We start from the raw sequence: 20822 nt of genomic DNA, 5'->3' as shown, positions 1-20822 counted from the left end.
AGTCATAGAGGCGGAAAGACTTAAACGGACTAAGATTTTGAGATTTTCTATGCGATTTTCCCAAAATAAATAGTAAAAGAATAAAAAAATAAAGCAAAAAGGAAACTGAATATGCAAGGTGAGTCATTAAAGGAACTGGGAAATATGCTGTTAATTTAGCGGGCAGAAAGCTAGTTTCAGTTTAATGATGTCATCACTGAATCGGAGAGTGTTTTAACACTGTCTGAGTAAAAAGAATTATAACTTTCTCTTTCTAAAAAAGAAGCTGATAATGTGTGGAAGTCCCATTATAATTTTAATTAAATTCCTCCTTAATTTGCAAAATGTACGTTGCTCATTTACAAGCGCTAAAGAGTTCATTTTTCACAATGTGTAGAGCCTTCGCTTTTATTGATTCGTGTTCTCTTATATACTAATTAGCACGAGCAACAGAGATTTCTATGTACTATAACATCATATTGGCTTTATCTATAACAGCAGTTAGTGATATAAAATTATATGCTAATAATATATTTCTTTCAGGAGCGACAGAAAGATTCGGTCGCTTCACTGGGGTTGACTTGAATTTACCTGCCTATGCTGGAGAAATCCAAGTGCCTGCTTTGGGGATGGATCTCCGTATTGTTGATGAAACAGGTAAGGATATAAGTATTAGTTTGGCAAAAGGCGCATTTCCTGATAAATAATTTTTAATGCGTGCTTCGTAATGTCCGTTTACACATGCTAAAAGGAATTAATATATGGACCAACCAATTTATGGAATATTAATGAAATACTGTTGTTATCGTTTAAAGCTGATTATAAATACCTTTTGATAAAAATTTATTAGTGAGAAAATCTGTTTCACTAAATAGAATTTTCAGTAAAAAACTGCATCTCTGCAATCATAATTAGATATTCTTAATGGTTGTTGTAAATTTTAATGTTTAATTATAGCATCTTATGGTTTATCAACTTGTTATTAGTGTCAAAAGCAACATCAATTTACTTCTCTCTTTGGAAAATTGTTATTTAGGTTTTCTTCACAGTTATATTTCTAGGGGGAAAATACACAATCAACACAATCAAATGCTGTCATTTATCAAATTTTAGTTGTATTTCCCAACGGAATAGGTTAGCCACTCTGGCTAATTGTTTTGAAATTTCTGTGGGATCTAAACATTGGTTTAACCACACTGAGTTTATTCAAACTACTGAGATCTAACTGTAAAGTATATAAATTTTTCATCCTAGGTCAGCCTTTAATTGGTGAGAAGGGTGAAATAATATTTTCGCCACCATGCCCAGGTTTTCCTGTCTGCTTGTGGAAGGATATTGATCACACTCTAATAAAGGAGATATATCTCTCTAAATATCCAGGTAAAACATTTTTAGACAAATTCTTCATTGAAAATGAATTTGATCTTTATTCTTTAAGAAGTATGTTTAAGAAGATAGACCTTTGGCTTGCCATGATTTTGTTCATATGACACATTTTAATACAAAGGTACACTAAACCTGAATTTTATTTCAGACACCATAGGAAAGAAAGTCATTCAGACAATTACTTTTAATTATTCGAGCGAGTCTTTAAGAAAGATATCTTTCTTAACACGATCAAAACTACATAAGCAATCAAAATGAAAATTTACGGTTCGTATACAAATAATTTCTAAACATCACTGTGTATACTAAGGTTTTTAATGGGGACAAGTAAAAGATATTTTTTAAAAATTAGAAAACAGCCAGTTAATAAGCTTAATTTTAAATTAAAATTTATGAAATATTAATTTTGTAGTTAACAAAATTTAATTTTATACCATTCCTTCAGTCGACCATTATTATTAGAAAACAGCGTATTTGTAAGCTTATTTTTAAATTAAAATTTGTGGAAAATGCTGGAATTCGAGATTTTTAAGGAAATTTTAATTTTATACGATTTAGCCGATTCTTATCATTGAGTGAAAGTTATTCTACCTCATATAATTTTAATAAAGTTTCAAAAAAATTTTGCATGCCACTATCATTTTCTTCCTTTTTGCCTGAAAACCTATAATTGTGAAATTAAACTTAATTGATCCTTTAACTAATCTTATTTCAAATTTTCTTACTTAAACGAATCTTTGTCTTCGTACTTAATAAACAGAAACACAAAATAATTAGTAAACTCTGACAATTTATTGTATTTAGTAGATCTGTGAGCACTGGTGTTCTTAGGGAAATTCACTTTATCATAAGAAATATCATGCATTGCCAATATCACTTGAAACGTAAGCTCTAAAAATAACTCAGCTAACAGTTTAAATAGTAGTTTAGTTTTATTGAAGAACTGAACCAAAACATTACAAATAATTTGTCCTGGCTCTTGCAGCCTTATTTATATGGTGCTGCACAGGTTTTTGGAAGCTTCAGGGAAAATTAGTCCAACAGCTTCGAAAACGCTTTCTACAGATACTTTCAGAAAATTGCCAAGTCGGCGAGAAACAACCAAATTTCGCCAAAAATCTACAAGACGTATATTCTGGAGTTCTATTTGAGCTATTTTAATAAGTGAAATGTTACTGGAATCAGAGTAGTAATATCTGCAGTTATCTACAAGTAACAAACAAATTTGTGCCCACAAATTTAATTACATACAAAAATCAACCTTAGAGCTATTACTCTGAATGTAATATTAAATACATAAATAAATAAAACAGTGCCCAATATCATTAAAAGGCAGCAAAAATATTGTTACGGTTTTTGTAACTACTAAAAGTAGAATTGTAATTAAAATTGTTTTGTTTCCCTGTCCAATGCAGCGCGTGACGAGTTTTAAGAGAAAACTACGCCGAACGAGTAAAAATACAGGAGCAATCGCATTTAATAAAGAGATATCTCCTAATTTATATTTAAATTGAATAAAAGCAGTAGTGTATTAACTGTAATTCTACTCTTTTGCTTTCCAGAAACCTCGAGAAAACAGAAATTGCCAGAATGTTCTCGTGCACCATTAAAAAGCTTTAAAAAGCCGGAGAAGAACATCTCCTTTCAGTTGTTTACTAAATTGTTGTTGTTTACTTAGCTGCTGTAATTTAGAGATCGGATTAGCTTTCTCTGCGCTTTGAATTGCGTTCAATTCTTCTATTAAGACGTTAGTCTTTGTAGTTTAAAATGTAACCACTGTGTGATATTGTGATATTGTACGAATATTTCTGAGGAAAAATTTCAGCATTTAGTTTTATTTCTTGTGATAAGAATAAATTTTATTAACTTTTCTTCAGACTAGTGCATTCAATCTATTACGAACCCGTACACATGCAACAAAAAATGAATAAATTAGTTACACGCTAAATTAACATTTAAAAGGATTACTCTGAATGTAATATTAAATAAAAAAATAAATAAAACAATGCACAATATCGCAAAAATGCAGCAAAAATATTTAAATATTCACACTGATTTATAACAATACTAGAAAGCCGGCGGTCATACGAAATGACCGCTGTTCTAGATATTATAAATTTTAATTAAAATAATTTGTGCAAAGGTGTCTGCTAATACAAACTAAATTACCCAGGGCAGGCGGCAAGGACGCCCCTTCGCTTACTGCCCCACGGGTTTCCCAATATTGGGAAATATTGGTTCCTACATAGCACGGGGTATTCTACTTGCTTAATTGCTTGAAGTAGAGTGCAATGAAGGAAACCACTGGCGGTACATTTCTTAAGAGCCACCGCTAGCTCAATAAATAAAGGTGATTTAAATAATGAAATGTTAATTCACATGTCAAAGATCTCTTTCTACACAACATTTCTTGTGTAGATCTTTCCATCATTTTTAAGCTCGCCTTGCAGAGGACCATCCATTATTTTTATTTTACGTCCGTTCTTTCACGAACTCTTGAACAGGCAACATAAAGTTGACCGTCTCCAAATGCAGGCTCAGATAAAGAATTCCAACACGCTTAAGAGTTTGGGCCTGAGACTTATGGATGGTCATAGCAAAGATTTACAGGAAATTGTCTACGTCTCAATTGAAAAGGCAACCCTGTGCCGAGGCATCTTCACCTCATTGGCTAGTACAGTTACGCGAGCAACCAATAAACTATCGGCGACAAACAGACACTTAAGCTGCATATATATATGGGGTGATGTAATATTATCTCCTCCGAAACGACTGGCTCCCGGGCTTAAAGAAGCACACCGTTGGATTCCGCAGGTTCGTGGCACGCCATTTTGACCATTCACGTCTTCTTGGGACTTTACGTTGCCGAGATATTAATTAAAAACTGATTTTCCCCTATGTTTTCCCTACATTTTCCACTTTCTTTTCTTGGGTTTTCCTATTAGAGGGATTTGGATACGTGCCAAATCCTTTTTTCTCGAATATCTACGGAACAGAGCCGAGTTGAAATTCGAGACGTGGGTCCTCGGATTCCAAAAAATTCTCCGAATCCATCGATACATACTCATCTTCGTACGACTTTAATCGGTTGAGATATTAATTAAAAACTGGGGAAATGTTAATTTCCGCGCTTTTTTTTCCGAGTGGCAACAATAAACTATCCGCGACACACACTTTAGCCGCTTTTACATATAAAGATTTTCATATTTTACAGATGTAAATGTGAATTTCTTTGTATGGGAAATCAAATGGCATGACAGCATACTATTAAAAGATGTAGCGAACTCTTAAATCACTTCAGTAAGTTTGCAATGAACGGACTAGGGGTTTGAGTTCTTTTGCACATGGAACAAATGGTCTTTTTTTTTTTTTTTCAGGCTATTGGTGCCAACATGATATAGGCTGGATTAATCCAGAAACGAAGGGACTCATAATAACTGGAAGAAGGTAAATAATAAATTTATAATATTATTTGAAAAAAGACCAAATTCATATATTCAACGTTAAAAATAAAGTGTGAAGTTTTACATTCAATAAAGTTTCTTTAAAATTCTACTTGATTAATTTCTGGCCTTTTTTCCTCTAAGACGTGTAATTTCTCATTAAGCAGATTATACGTCAAGTTGATGAGTTAAAAATCTTTAAGAGCTTAAGAATGTAATATTAACAGAGTAGTGCAGAGTAGGTAAATTAGTTTAATTCATTAAATTATTTCCCCTGAACACATACAAGAGCACCTTTTTAATTAGGAAGTGTTTGTTAGTTTTTAAGATTTTTTTTTTTTGCTCAGTTACGAATTTAATACATGTTAAAATTAATTTTTGCTAATTAATTTGTTTAGGCTCCTTTATTTTGGAAAAGTCAGATAATCGGCTTTTAGTTTTAGCTTCCAGGATTTTCTTCCTTCATTTGAGAGAGACAAAGGTGTTAAGTCATTTTTCAGTACTGTTTGAATTTAAAGACGCAAACTATTGATCTATTTATTTGGAATTTATACAGAGTGTACAAAAAAAATTTGCCTCTGTCTTATTAATCTAGGTTAACTAAATGGAGAAATTATTTGTAAATAAGTTTACATTCTCATTAGAATGGGCAAAGGCTTTTCATGCCTCCAAATCCAAATTTAAGATGCTATTTAAACTTCCAGAGTTGGGGGAATTTGACAGGTGATTTTATGTGCTCTCCTCTCATTTCTACAGGGGGAATTTTGGTTCGAAAAATGTTGGTATTTGTTTTGGTATAGTTGGCGACAAAGAAGACAAGAAAGAAAGAGAAAGAAGAAAGGAATTGAATTGAAGGAATGGAAAAGTAGAAATTTTCGTAGTGCTTTATTCTTGACGTAAGCGCTGAAAAGTTTCACCACTTTTGGACTTCCCACCAGCGGCCAAGCGGTAAAATCTCGAACACTTGTAGTTTCGACCTGAGTTCGATTCCAGGAGAACTGGCTGGCTGCATGGGCGTTTTCAGAGTTTTTCCCATGCTTATTATGTGTATGAGTCAGTTTTCCTTACAATGTCCTCCACAGAAACATCAGTTGATAATAAGTTAATAATGAACGCAAGTTGATGAGTGCAATGAAGTGATTGAGACACAGACAGATTAAGCAGTTTACTTCGTTTATCTCATTAATTCTAATAGCTGCATGTAAACACTGGGCTAATCTTTAGAATATGGTAACAGGTAGTTTGGCGACATTTTGGTAAGGCGATAAAGGTTCCTAGCTAGGACTTTAGCAATAATCTGAGAAGTACACAGTTCGAATCACAGATTATTTTGTCTCAGAGAAATGAGAGATCATGAGACATGTAATGTGACATTTTTATGGAAAATTCCGATCGTGATTTTAGCTAATAAGCACTTAGAAAGAATTTCGCTGCTAAAGTGCAGAATCGCCCACTTATTTGTTTGGCGCTTTTTACAAGAGTAAGAAGAATTGGATTTTTGTCAATTTTCTTTGACTTTTTAAGTGAAAATAGGTAGATGTGTACATGGATAAAGTCAAGAGTGAGCACAATGAACAGAAGAAGAAGAACAGTAAGAAGAATTGGATTTTTGTCAATTTTCTTTGACTTTTTAAGTGAAAATAGGTAGATGTGTACATGGATAAAGTCAAGAGTGAGCATAATGCCAGTTTTGTGCAAGACTGGAATTTTTTTTTTTTTTTTTAAGTGAAAATAGGTCGACATGTACATGGATGCCGTGTATGTGCAATCCTTAAAAACGCGGCAAGCAGTTTGCGATTCTGCACTTTCTCCCAATTTCGCACCTAATCTTCGTCATGGTTAAGCATTTTTTTCCATAAAAGTTCTAGTATAAGCATAATTCGGCTAGCAGACTGTTGGAAAAAATGTTAAAATGTTAAAAAATGTAAAAAAAAAAAAAAAAAAAAAAAAAAAAGCCTTTACTTCGTAAAACAAAATGGCGTCCAAAATAAAACTAGCAGGTTGCTGTAGCAGGGTTGGTCGCCAAATTTTCGACAAAAAATCGCCAAGTTACCATAGTGTAAAGATTTACCAAACACTGTTTAATCATAACTTTTAAAAAACTTTAGTTATTTATTTCGTAAAGGAAAATTATTTCAGCTAATTAAATATCACGATGTCACTTATTAAAACAATTAACTACATTTATTCGTTTATCTCAGTCTGTGGTTTTATTTTTTCTAGTGATGATACTTTGATTCAAAATGGTGATCGTTTTGCAGCTGCAGATGTTTATTTTGCCAGTAAGTGTATGCTTTGCTAATCAACCTTTTTATTTTTATTAATTACTGAATATTCAAAGTCATAAAAATGGAAATGATATTTTTCGTTCTTCTTTTTGAATTTTACTGAATCAAAGTGGCTCTCGGAAATAAAGTATTTTCTCGAGGGTTATCGCTAACTTCCATTTCAACATTTACGATTTTTCGAAATAACATTTATAATATTCTGAAAGAAATTCTTTCCCAGAAATTAAACATTTATTTCCATTACTGACTCATGGTACTTAAATTAATATAAACTGCACTGCATTTCGAAATATCAAGTGAATCAATATTTGAATGGATGTTTCTCTTAATTTTAATGGTTTGCATACGATTCTCTATTTACAGTCCATGGAATGGAAGAAATCATGGACTACATATGTGTCAATCAAAGTAGGAAAGATGGTGAGTGCAGAGCGGTACTCTTCGTCAAGCTGAAACCTGGTTATACATTCACTCCTGAGCTTAGAAGGAAGATCGCTCGTACTATCGACAAGGAATTATGGGAAGACTGCGTGCCTCAGATAATTTTAGAAGTGCCAGACATCCCCGTGAGTAGCAATTTTTACAAAAAGAGTGAAAATAAAAAGCCGTGTAATAAAATTAATATTGAAAAGGTAATGCCCTCAAACAATGTGCTAGAAATAATTGATTCTTCTGCTTTAAAGTCAATTCATTCCCGCATCATTAGGAACAACTATTTTTTCCGAATTTTTTTGCGCTGCTTTTTAATTTAATGATGAAAATCGGATTGCGTTTGCAAATATAGTCGAATTTCTACTAAACGGAACCTCAGAATCCTGCGAAAAACTTCACTAAATGGAGGAATTTCGGAGAAAGAAGACGGTGATAAAACAGTATTGAAGATGAGAAACAGTAAATGTTGTTGTTAATGCTCACTTGCCTGACTTACAGTCAGCACAAGCTCACGAAAATCATCGTGGCAAGGAGCGCAAGTTTAATCCTGTCGTTGGCAACAGCCTTGAGCACCTTACAGGTGACGATGCGATTTAGCTCAGTTCTGCCCCCAATTTTGATGGAGAACATCCCGGGGGAGTGGGTCCGAAGGTCTCCTAGCACTTCCCTAACACCAACCTCTCAAGAGGACTTTTGGCTCGCCGCACGGGCACTCTACATTTGCAAACATCCATCTCCTCTCCGGGATTCGAACCCGTGCCCTTCGGCACTGTAGTCAGCGACGTTAATCACTATACCAGTTGGGTGGCAGAAATAGCAATGAAAAGAAATATGAAAGCAAAATCGCATACGTTGATGTATCCATTCCATCAATATTATGCTTGAAAATCACTTAAGTTAATTTTGAAGCATAATCAGTTAGCTTGTTGTCATTGTCGAACACAACATTTCATGTCATAATAAGTCTTACATCTTTATAATGCAAGGAAAATGTCTTCTGGTACACTTTCTTAAACCGCTTCGAAATGCATCCAATGCGCTTGTACAAAATCATCTCCAGCATCTTCTTGAGACGATTTTTACATTCATTTTCATTAACGTTTACATGCTCTTTATCATCACCAATTGATTCTGGCTGCTATTTTTTATGCTCTCGAATATGGCTTCTTGATGAAGGATTCCTGAGGACTCAGCGCATCGCTTATCTATAAATAACATTGGCACTACTACTATCACTAGTATCTACTTTGGTGATGAAGCCAGCTTTTTTGAAACAAGTTTTTCAGTGACGTCATAATTCCACACTTTTATCAATTCATATATGCAGTCACGAAAATTTATAACACATAAATCCTCATTATTTTTAATTCCCATTATTAGCACCTTCAAATTTCTTTTGCTAAAATACATGTTATCCCTTTCTACCATCCCTTGATCCAGAGGCTGTAGTTTTCCAGCCATAGTTGGAGGGAAAAAAAAGAGCCTTAACATTTTAATACTTCCAGTATCAAAATGTTGAGGGTGAGCACTGCAGCTACTTATCACTAGAGCAATTTTTCATTTCTGTACAGCTATGTTTTTATCTAAACTTTTTAGCCACTTCCTGTAAAATGTCTGACGTCATCCACGAGTTCTTGTTGAAATCATAATCTACTTCCAGCGATGACTAAAAACTTCTGAAAAGTCTTGGATTTTTAATTTATCGTAGAGTTTTCATTTCCTTCTATATTTGCACTTAGCAGGAGAATAACTCTAACCTGCCTGTGCTTGCCTTCGAAACATTTATCTTTTTCGGAATTTTAATGTTCTGTGTGGTAAACATTGATAAAATAACCATGTTTATTCGACTTTTATATATTTTTTGGCTTGTATATTTCCATGATATCTTTTAAAGTTTTCGATCTTTCCATATGATACAGTCATCTTTATTAGCATATTTGCATCCGCTACATATGATTTTTGCAGCTACTCCAAACCTTTTCTTTTTTCTTTGGATTTCGCAAGCCATCCATTGCTAGCATCAAATTCGATTTGTTCTAAGGCTTTGGCAAACTCCCTAACTTTTTCCAGGATCCCTGATACTAGAACATTTTTTCTCATTGTGCCCAACCATTTTAACGTCACTTCTTCAATGTCTGCATAAAAGCAAGTTTTCTTGCATTTGGCACTTGAATCGCTAGAATGAAAGCTTAAATTTTGTCCATACTTTTAAGGACTGTCGATAAACGTTTTTGAAAAATACCGAATTTTATGACAGTTCTTTTCTTTACACCATCAACTTCGTAAAGAATTCATTTGTCTATTTCTCATTTTTCCTTTAAGTGTCAGAGACTTTGATTCCGATAATTTTTATCATTCAACACACACTTTTAAAAACGATTGTAGAGACATTAGTTAACGGGAAGCAGGAGAGATAAAAAATGAGCAATACTCATGCTAGGAATAGAACAACGGACCTCTGGAATACGCGCCCAGAGTGTTGACCACCATACTACGAAGGCAGGAGAAATACCTTATATACTCCCCCTTTTAAAGGGCGACTGGGGTTTTTAGGGGACCCAAACGCCAAATCATGTGTGTGAAGAATCATCATCCGCCACCCTTTTAGTTCGGGCGCCACTGTAGAGACATTAGGTTAACGGGAAGCAGGAGAGATGAAAAATGAGTAACGCCCTCGCCGGGAATCGAACCATGGATCTCTGGAATATGCGCCCAGCGTGCAGACCACTACACTACGAAGGCAGGAGAATCACCTTATAAGATCTGCAATATAAAACCAAGAAAAGGAGAAACAAGAATAACGTGAAGATCTTGCTTAACCTTAAGCTGGTTAGAGAAGCAAGAATTTTTAACAATAGGTGGGTAAATATTCCTTCATTTGAGAATATCTATCCCACCACTAGACTACCGTCCATCCGGTAGAATAGAATGTGACAACAGATAACGAGCCACCTGCTTTCTTTAGGACCACGGCCGAACACAGTTATGTGTTGCAGAAAATTAGTAAATAATTTTAAAGTAGAAAGGAAGATCTCGAAAAAACCTTTGTTAAATAGAGAGTGTGCACCGTTATTTGAATCTTTTAGACAAGGAGATGGCATCATTCAAAGAATATTTTGAAGGGAACATACTCTTTGTTGGATAAAATATTTGGAAAAGGTCACATATCGATAACAGATGTTAAATTAATAAAAATAATAAAAAAAAAAAAAAAAAAAAAAAAAAAACACCTCACACTGATATTGGTTTTATGGAAAAGTCTACCGATTCAAGATAGATACAGATTCAAAGTCTATCGATAAGTTTCATAAAGTGATAAGTGCCTCCTTCTTCAAGGAGAAAACACTGGGCATTATTTTACAGTTTTATTGCGGATGTATAACTACGTTTGCTACGAGTGTTCAAATAATTCTTTATATTCATAAAACTCAACAAAAATCAATTGGAATTGGAATGTTGGAAGAATGTTTTTTTCCTTTTGAAAGAAAAGGAACTTCGTTGCCTAGTTTCCTCAAAAGGGACGGAATTTTCTATAAAACGCAAAGGTTTTATCTAATTTTATATCTGATTTTTTTTTGTACCTTTCTTAAGCAAATAATGATATACATTCGAAATATGTTTGTGATCTTCATTTCGTCCTTCTTTTAATCCGTTTCGCACTGCCATTGCTCTACTTTATTTCTAAAGTTAACTTTGCAAATATTTTATGTGAAATGTTAACCTCAGTAACTAGTGCTTAAAGCATACTGGAGTTCAAAAAGCGCTTCTGAGTCTTTTAATAAAAAATCTAGAATGGACATTTAAGCAGCTGATATTATGAGATGTCACACTAAAGTCCTAACTTTCCTGCTAGTTAGCTTAACTTCAAAGACCTGTTACATTCGTTTCGTTCTTGTCCAACAGCGGCCGAGCGGTAAAGCCGCTAAAACTAGTAATTTGACCATGGTTCCAATCCCGCGATCCGGCTGGCTGCACGGGCGTCTCGTGGTTTTCCCCAAGTGTAACGTATTTGCGAACCAGTTTTCCTTAAGAAGACCACTACAAAGGCCAATAGCCCTCGAGTGCTTTGCAATATCTCTAGGCAAATAGCCCTCGAGTGCTTTGCAATACCTCTAGGCAAATAGCCCTCGAGTGCTTTGCAATATCTCTAGGCAAATAGCCCTCGAGTGCTTTGCCATAATCAAAGAAACCAAACAAAATTTAGTATTAAAAACAAAGTAAAATATTTTTGAATTATATTCGATTATTATGACATTTTTTTATCATTAAAATAACTTATTGTTTAAAGTATTTCTTTTTTTCTTTTCAGTACAGCGTGAATAATAAACGATTAGAAAGTGTTGTTCGAAAGATTGTGGCAAACAACGAAATTCCTCAGATGAACAACGTCCGAAATCCAGAGTGTTTAAAATATTTTTGTAACATACCAGATCTGCTGAATTACGATATCTGAGAAAATTCTGCTCTGCTTTTTTATCCTCTCATTTAATCTATACCGTTGTATTTTGTAGGTTTTTAAAGGAAAGCTGAACATTAAGTAAGTTTCGGCTCATATATGCAAGGATATGAAATATATGCTTAAGTACTTTTATGAAGTGCATAGAAGGTTTTCTGAAATATATTTTCCACCTTCTTGTCAGCAAAACTTATGTGCATCATTTTTACAAAATAATGCTTTTTTTATTAAAAAAATAAACAAATATTACCTATATATGCATTCTAAGTGTTAATTTATTTCTGTAATATTTACCATTTTTACCATTAATTTAATTTATTTACCATTAATTTTGAAAAAGAAATTATGATTTCACCTTTCAAATTTGGTATGGGGTTCAAGAGTTTAATGTATGCATTATTTTCTAACGCTGAAATTTGCTATTGGAAATTTCATACTGAAATTAATCTACGCTTACTGTAACGAGTTTTATAGATTCAAATTGCATACGAAATAGGCTCCCCACGTGTAATGTGCATACGCGCCAGGTTCCTTTAGAAAGTCTTCCACGAAGGCATCCCTTCCCTTAGACAGATACTCTTCGAGTACTTTGCCGTAATCATATAAACCAAACCAACCTACTTCGCCATTAAAAAGCTCTCCAAAGTCAACTAACTGAGCATGGAAAGCGATGTAAATGCCAACAGTTACTTGCCAATGAACAAGATGCATGGTTTGACGTCAGTCTTCTTGTGACCATATTTAGTTTTCCTGCGAATCGTACATATGGTTTCATTTATATTTTTTCTGAACCAGATGCATATTGCTAGACGGATGAAATGAATCCGTACATTCTTTGTCAACTCGAATTTAATATCTAAGATAAGATATAACTTCGCTTTTTTGAGTTTATTCTGTTATTTATAGTGAAATAATAAGATGATTTTTTTTAGTTTAAAAAAATAAAAGAAGGAAGTTTAAAATTTTGAGTATTCTGTCGGAGATTTAATGAAAACTGTTCTGGCCTTTTCTAATGTACTTGATTTTGACTGAAAAGAACATATTTTAAAAAGTCGACTTTTGTTTCTTTCTTCTGAGGTAATTGATATAAAAACATATTTAAAAATACATAATTTTTACTAATGAATACACTTGGGGATAGATTGAAACTTGAAAAAGGAGGTAGAAATGGACGAGATAAACTGTTAATTTAATATTTACCAAAAATTAAACATCGAAATCAATTAGACCAGGAAGAAGCAAACATTATCATCACTGCAATTAAAAATTTGTGCTGAACTCTTTATAATCACAGAATTATTAAACACAATGGAACCTACTGAGTTAACGGATGACAAGAGATAAAAATAAGGATAAAATAAGATTTATTATATATCATTAATTTTCAAATTTTTCTTTTTTATGAATATTAATTAATTAATTTTAAGTTTATACATATGTTACTCTAGAGGTATCATAGTTTTTAAAATGTTACTTAAAAGATATTGTTTTAAAAATCATTCCAGCCGGTGATGGAAACATGTTTGAATAGTTTTACAAAATGCAGACGGTTTCAAGATGAACATTATGCTCACTTTATGTTAGTGCTATAATTTTTTTTAATCAGTTCAATAAAGATTACGAAGTCCAGCTTTTTACGCGTTGCTCCTATACTTATATTTAGAAAACTTTGGTACTCTTTATAAATATAAAACGCAAAAAGTTTGACCCGCGTAAAAACAGAAATTGGGCGAGATATTTGATATGAAATTCGGGAATCATATTCAGGGACCGTATACAAATTGAAGAGGAAAATATTTATAGTAATGCGTAACTAAAAATAAAATATCACTTAAGAAAATATTTTTGATGTTGAGAGGTTACGTGACGAGCATTTCTATGCAGATAAATATTATCAGTATAATTTTGTTTTTCAGAAAGGCATTAATTAAAAGTGAAAAAATCTGATGTGGACACCACATGACTTCCTTGCGCGGCCTATTAAATTATACACATTTTTTGTTGCATTTCCTTAAACGTATTCCCCCGAATTTCGTTAAACATATATTTCTCATTCAATTAATTCAGTTGGCAAGATAAAAAATATCAAAATTCAAATAATCTTTATATTGCAAAATAGAAAAAAACATGAAACAACAAATACAGTTAAAAAGAGTTACAAAAACAATTTTAGAATTAAAATTAAAGTTCTGGTGCGGCCGATTGCAACCAAAAAGGGAGGTGCACAATTACATGTTATGGCAGTCCTATATTCCTTTTTGGTGCACTATACTTTAAATTCGGTATTTCAACAAAAAAAGTTGTATGCAGTCTATCAGGCCTAAAGGAGTATACAAGTAAATTTTTGTAAAAATTGCACTTACCGTTTCAATTGTGTGGGTGTTCCATGAGATGGAACACTGCGCCGCCAGAGCTCTTAAAAGTGCGACAAAGCGAGCATTGTAGTGAAGCACGGAAATGAGTAGAAGATTATGTATAGTAATGAAAAAACACTGTATAATAGTTGTATGTATGATTTTCTGCATATACACAACTTTCTTGTATATATATGGATAAATGAGATAAATATATGTATATACACAAACTCTATATACAAAAATATTTACAAATTTTTCGATTTAATAGCTTCGTGAAGTTTTCAAAGCATGTCACATATTTTTAATAGAACACAAACCAACTTTGCAGGTTTTGAACATAAAACTTGTTTTGTGCGGCTTCTGTTCCGTGCAACAATATGTTTAGATGTTGAACTGCGGTGCTTAACCACCAGAGTGCCTGGGTGCCATAGCCCTACCCCTCATCGAATAACATGATAAAAGTTTCGAATTATGAGAAATATAACTGAATGTGCTAAATAATTAAATGAGCAAGAGTTTAAATTCATAATTGCTAATAGTTAAATACATATTTTTTCCCTAAGTACCTAATTACGAATCCATACATAATTAACTATTTTTAACAACTATTTCACAGAAGAATATATGTACACAGAAGAGAAACAAAATACGAAGTGCGACGCCTTAGTGCCACTAGTAAAAACAAAAAGCAATCAGGAGGAGAAAAAAAAACATTATACAATAAAGAATCTGAGCAACAATTTGCATAACACATATACAAAATTGCACATTACTAACATTTAGGATCCCCCTTGGGCGTTTCCTGAAATTGGGGTCCCTAGTATCATAACAATAGTTAACAACCACAGGATTGTCCCAATATGTTTAGAATTCCAAGTAAAAACTTTAGGCTGTGTAGAGGGGCTTGGGTGAGATGGATTGTCAGTCTTCTCATCAAATAAATGAGTTTCATCCGACATATCATCATCGGATTACACAAGTGGTTCAGGAACGTATATCTCAGTATCGCTGCTATCTTCATGCTCTGATTCAGAATCAGAGGGTAAGTCATGAAGCACTTTTAGCGCTTCGGAAAGATTTAGACCTCTCCATGCCATTTATGGAAAATTAATAATAAAAAATTAACTGCAATTAATATTAACAATAAAGAAAAATAAGCTTTAAGATATACATACACAAGAAATATCTACACATTTATTGTAAATAAACGGGAATGAGACTTAAAAGCGACAGCAAAAAAATTCGCGCGGCTCGGCTAAATAAAGAAGACTCAAACTACTGATAAATTTCCCACCTGGAAAACCTACTCACAAAAATTTCAAGATACCAATATTAGGGCTTTCATAGCACAAACCCCACCTCACCCCTCAAAACTGCTTTGTTTGAATTCATTCCCCTCCAAAACAACGGAAATAGAAAACATATACAACAGATGTTGTCTCCTAAGACAAATGTTCTGATGAGCATAAGATCGCTAAAGGCGCAGTGCTAATAGAACACTCCGTTTTCTTCAATGATTCTGCGCATGCTTTTTGTATAAAATATGTGAAAAAATATATAACAATTAATGTAAAGTACAGCCATCAAAATTATACGGAATTTTGTTTTCAAAAAAAATTTTTTTGTACAAAAAAAAAAAAAAAAAAAAAAAAAAAAAAAAAAAAAAAAAAAAGGAAATTTACTAGGAAAAAAGTGGATTTTAAAAACACATTATAAATGAAAATTCTGGGTCTCCTTGTGATATGCTGCTATCTACTATTTAAAAAGAGAAGTTCCAAGTATATTATAAAAGCAGTTTTATTATCCATTTATGGTTGAATTTAACGGTTTCAGAAGCGATTCAAGTTGGGTATTCCATGTAGTGGAACACTGAGCAACAAAGGGACAAAATTCCAACGCTCTCAGGCTATTCATTTTGAGTTACGCGAAATACATACGTACGTACAGACGTCACAAAAAAGTCTCTTTGGATCCATTTTTAAATGCATTTTACAATTTGTTTTGAGAAAGAGTCCTATTCTCTGTCCGCATACGTCACGCTAAAACATAGTTGAAATGTGTTCGAGAGCGGTCGAAACGGATATTTCCTTGAAATACTATACCCGAAATTTTTCGCGACTGCAATACTTCCTTTCCTTCGCGATTGCAATGTTTTACTTCGCACAAGGAAGTAAAAACATTTATCATTTAATGATTTTTTTTCGATTACCATGGTAATCGAAAAAATCATTATCTGCAGATAATGATTCTAAAGAAATTCACGAGAATATGAGTAAAATATTTTTAGACTTTGAAAGCTTGTAATTACTTGCTTGAAAATTCTTTCGATGCACCGAATGTTACGAATTGATAAATAAAGCTCCAATAAATCACAAAACAAATCTTTTGCAAAAAAATCGAAGCATCATGAAAGAAGTGGTTGTTTTTGATGAAATTGAATATGCGTATAGTTCATACACAGATAATAAAATTACTAAAATTCAAGGTCATAGTACCTGTTCACGGCTCACAATCAGCCACTGAGTTTTCAAATTAGTAGTTGGTCGAACCGACCCTGGCGGCAATGTATGATTGAATTCGTCGAGGCAAGGGGTGGTAGAGGTTCCTAATGTCATCCTGCGACACATTCTGCCAGGCATTCATCAGTTATCGCTCCAGAGCTGCGATATTTTGTGATTCCCCAGATCCGAATCTGGCGGCCTACCATGTCCCAGACATGTTCGATTGGTGAAAGGTCTGGTGACCTTGTTGACCAAGAAAGGGTATCAACCGCACGGAGATAGTACAGAGATATGCGAGCGGTATGTGCCCTGGCATTATCTTGTTCGAAAATGGTCCCAGAATGACGTGCCATGAAGGATAATGCAACGGGCAGCAGGATGGTATCAACATATCGTTGAGCTGTTAAAGATGTACGAAGGATGACTAAAGATGACCTGCTGTCATAAGAAATAGCGCCTCACACCATCACACCAGGGGTTTTGGCTGTATACCTTTGTAAAACAAAGGCTGATTAGGACCGCTGGCCCCGTCCTCTCCAGATACTAACACAGTAGTCATCTGCTTCAAGAGTGAAGCCGGATTCATCGCTGAACACTATACGATGCCAGTCTGATGGTAGCCATGATGATCGGCTGCGACACCACTCCAGACGTCTCCGTCGATGTTGTGGGGTCAAAGTCAAACGTCTTAAAAGCTTCTGTGAGCGTAACCCCGCCTCAGATAAGCACCGTGAGATGGTGGACAGTATCACGGGAGGTACTGCTGGTAGACGTAGCTGGTTGTGTGTTTAAAATAGTCGACAATGATACCGTTGGGGCGGTTCGGGCCTGCCGAACAATCATCTTATCTTGCCTCCCATTTGTGCTCCTTGACCTTCCAGAGCATTCATTTCGTCGGCAATTTCCTTGTAGCAACTATTGTTGCCAACATCTTTGCACAGCAGTGTCCACCCAGCTTCACGCAACCCTACAATGCGACCACGTTCGAAGTCGTTTAGTTGTTTAGTTGTCAGTAAGATCTTCGATATCGTCGTAATGGCATCTTTAGTTGCTTCTTTGAGGATTTACAATGGCAGCAACAAAAGAAGATAAATTTCCCGCCTTTGTTACTTGTTTTATATTTTGAAAATTGCGCAAATGCGCGCTAGGATCGCAATTCATGTTCATTTGCCTTGAAACTGATCATTTGCATTTTCGATCAAGATGTTTGTACGAGAGTGAAACACAGAGTACTTCCTAAGTTTCTGAGCTCCTTGATTGTCGCAGTATATTGTTGTTGGAGTTTCTATGTTGTAAACTAGCTTTTTCAGGAAACGACGCAGGTAAGACCTTTTCCTTTGGCGACCTCAGATAGAGCCATATATTCCGCCTCCGCTGAAGACAGAGCTATACTGCGTTGTTTTCGTGATTCCCACGTTATGGCTGAACCACTTAGTAAATATACAAAACCTTGTGTGGGATTTTCGATCATCGACATTTGATGCCCAACGGACTCAAAATGTAACAATCTAGCACTATATCTGGGTTCATAAATTTAAATTAAATTAATAATTTTTACGTAATATTATCTCCTAGGAAATATGAGCAAAACTATTGCAAATGAATGTATTTAAATTTAAATTTAATTCTTGAGAAGAGTTTATATAAAACTATTAAACTTTCAACAGACCTAGAAGAAGTTTAAAACTGTTAAGTCATCATAAAAATTTCAACGTACAAAAATAAAAAAAATTTAAAAATATATTTAAAAACACAAGAAAATTAAAATTAATTATTGGTGATTTCTTGCCAGAAAGCTGTTACTTGATGTACATAAATCTGGCTACTATTTTTATTACTAACTAAAACCCATTTAAGTCCCAAATATCGCTGATTCTGAGTGAAGAGGTTTGATAGTTATCCTCGCTATTTTCTTTTTCCTTGACATTCCGTCATAATTAAACAAATTTTTAATATAATAATTTTGCTCTTGGACAATTTAATTTCATACTCAGGCCAAAAAGGAGATCAAAAGCACTTGGATTTAAACATTCAGCCATACCACTTTAAATTTCATGTTCTACAACCAATTAAAAATTGCCTTCGAATAAGTTTCGCTCTGTAGATGCGTAACGTAACTTTCATCAATCGTATTTAGGAACCAAAGTAATCAGTCTTTCAAAGTAAACTAAGTTTTTTTATTAACAAATTTAAAAAAATATCATTATTATTACTGAGGATTTAATCTCGGTTCATAGCAAAACTATCCGGATATAGCACCGGAGACTCGCTTCAAACCCTTACCTAATCTAACCTAATCTGCTAGACATACAAGAAGAAATATATAGCGTTACATTTATATACTTGACGAGAATAAATCGGCACCACTGTGCAATACTAGGGGGTTGCAACACGCTCCATTCCAATATTGCGTAATACAAAACTTTCTCCTTCTTTTATGGCAACATCACGTGAAGGCAAGTACCAACGAGATCATTTACAGACAACTCTTCGCTGAGCACAGGCACAAATATTGCAGTTATTACCCGATATATACAGACGGATCCAAGTCAAATGATCATGTCGGGATGCCATTTGTATTTGAAGATTACATAGAGGGCAGATGTCTGCACCATGCTTTCTCAGTCCTAACATCTGAACTAATTGCAATATATTATGGTCTTTTGTACATCTCAAAGCTCTGCCACGAAAGTTCATAGTTTATATAGACTCATATAGTGCTCTTAAATCGTTGGAAGCTTTTCCCAAGTTGTAGTAGTGGATATTCTCAAGGTTCATATAAACTTAACAATGCGAGGGTAGGAAGTCATGTACTGCTGGGTTCCTGGACATGCGGGAATAAAGGGAAATGAGCTTGCAGATATCACAGCAAAATCTGCTGTTGAAGTGTCCATTCGACTCATCCTTTTTAGAGACATCTGCTGTGTCATAAAGAAGATCCGGAAAAAATGGCAGCAAATTTGGGACGTTCAGCTTAACAAGTTAAAATATTTAAAGCCTAGAATTGAGCATTGGGATTTTCTGGAAATCGTAAGGAGGAAGTTCTTTTGACTCGCCTCAGAATTGGTCACGCTAGAGTGACACATAACTATCTTCTCAAAGCTGAAAATGAGCCTATTTGTTTTAATTGTAATGTTTGTGTATCTGTTCGTCATATTTTAATTGAGTGTCCATGTTTTAATAGTCTTCGCCAGAAATAATTTAATAGCTGTGACTTACCTCTCGACAGTTTAATCGGAAGAGAGGTCAATTGTAATTTATTTTATTATTTAAAAGAGACTGGCTTTTATTACCTAAAGTAATTTGTTTTGAAGATTGCGTCTTGGATGTTAATGTGTGTTTTTAACTTGTTTTTATATGACTTTATCCTCTGGATTTGGTACATTTGTCTTCTTGTTTCTATTTATTTTATTTTAATTTCATCAATTGTAATCATCCCATCTCGTGTTTGGCGCGCTATAATCATCTTTGGTTTTGCGCCAATAACCTCTCACTCACTCACTCACTCTTTTATGGCAAACTGCGGCGTTTCTTAATCGTTGGTTTGAAAGAACCTCCCTCTGCGTTTAGACAGTGGATTAACCACTTACATCTATAGAGTTTAAACTGTAAGTTACAATTAAATTTATATTTGCACTTTGGCCTATATTTATATATATACATGCAGTGTAACTACAACTATTATAATGTAATACTTTAAATTATATAACTTACTTCTTCTGATTTTAGACATTCACGACTTATACTATAAAACCGATCCTTCTCTTGTTATTTTCCCTTTGTTTTTCACAAAAAGCACTTTGCAAATATGTCCTTTTGATACTGTTACGAATTTTGTGCTTAGATTCTACTAAAATTGTAGAATTATAAGTAAAACTGTTGTGTTTTTTTTTTTTTTTTGTAACATGAAAAATCCAAAGGGAAGCTATGCCAGAGAAGTAAGAATACAGAAAGTGCATTTAACATTGAGTAAATGGGTG

At 34.0% G+C, this 20822-nt stretch overlaps 1 protein-coding gene across 3 annotated transcripts in view; it reads left to right on the top strand.

Annotated features, from left to right (window-relative positions):
• The window catches only part of LOC118183307 (acetoacetyl-CoA synthetase-like), a 49377-nt gene extending 36337 nt beyond the window's left edge, over positions 1-13040 (top strand). For 2 of the 3 annotated variants that reach the window (XM_035352797.2, XM_035352796.2), the window contains 6 exons: positions 523-636; positions 1234-1359; positions 4743-4812; positions 7032-7090; positions 7460-7662; positions 11838-13040. In XM_035352797.2, the coding sequence (XP_035208688.1) occupies positions 523-636; positions 1234-1359; positions 4743-4812; positions 7032-7090; positions 7460-7662; positions 11838-11981 (716 nt within the window). In that variant the 3' untranslated portion in view covers positions 11982-13040. Of the gene's footprint in view, positions 1-522; positions 637-1233; positions 1360-4742; positions 4813-7031; positions 7091-7459; positions 7663-11837 lie in introns of those variants that run through there. The other variant, XM_035352798.2, reaches the window with a different exon arrangement.
• The last annotated feature ends 7782 nt before the right edge of the window (positions 13041-20822 follow it).

Source organism: Stegodyphus dumicola, chromosome 7 (genome assembly GCF_044657685.1).
Source record: "Stegodyphus dumicola isolate Sdum_Otavi_A_Nest chromosome 7, ASM4465768v1".
NCBI classification, from domain to species: Eukaryota; Metazoa; Arthropoda; class Arachnida; order Araneae; family Eresidae; genus Stegodyphus; species Stegodyphus dumicola.
The sequence above is the reverse complement of the archived record's forward strand: the minus strand, read 5'-3'. Positions and strand labels throughout refer to the sequence as shown.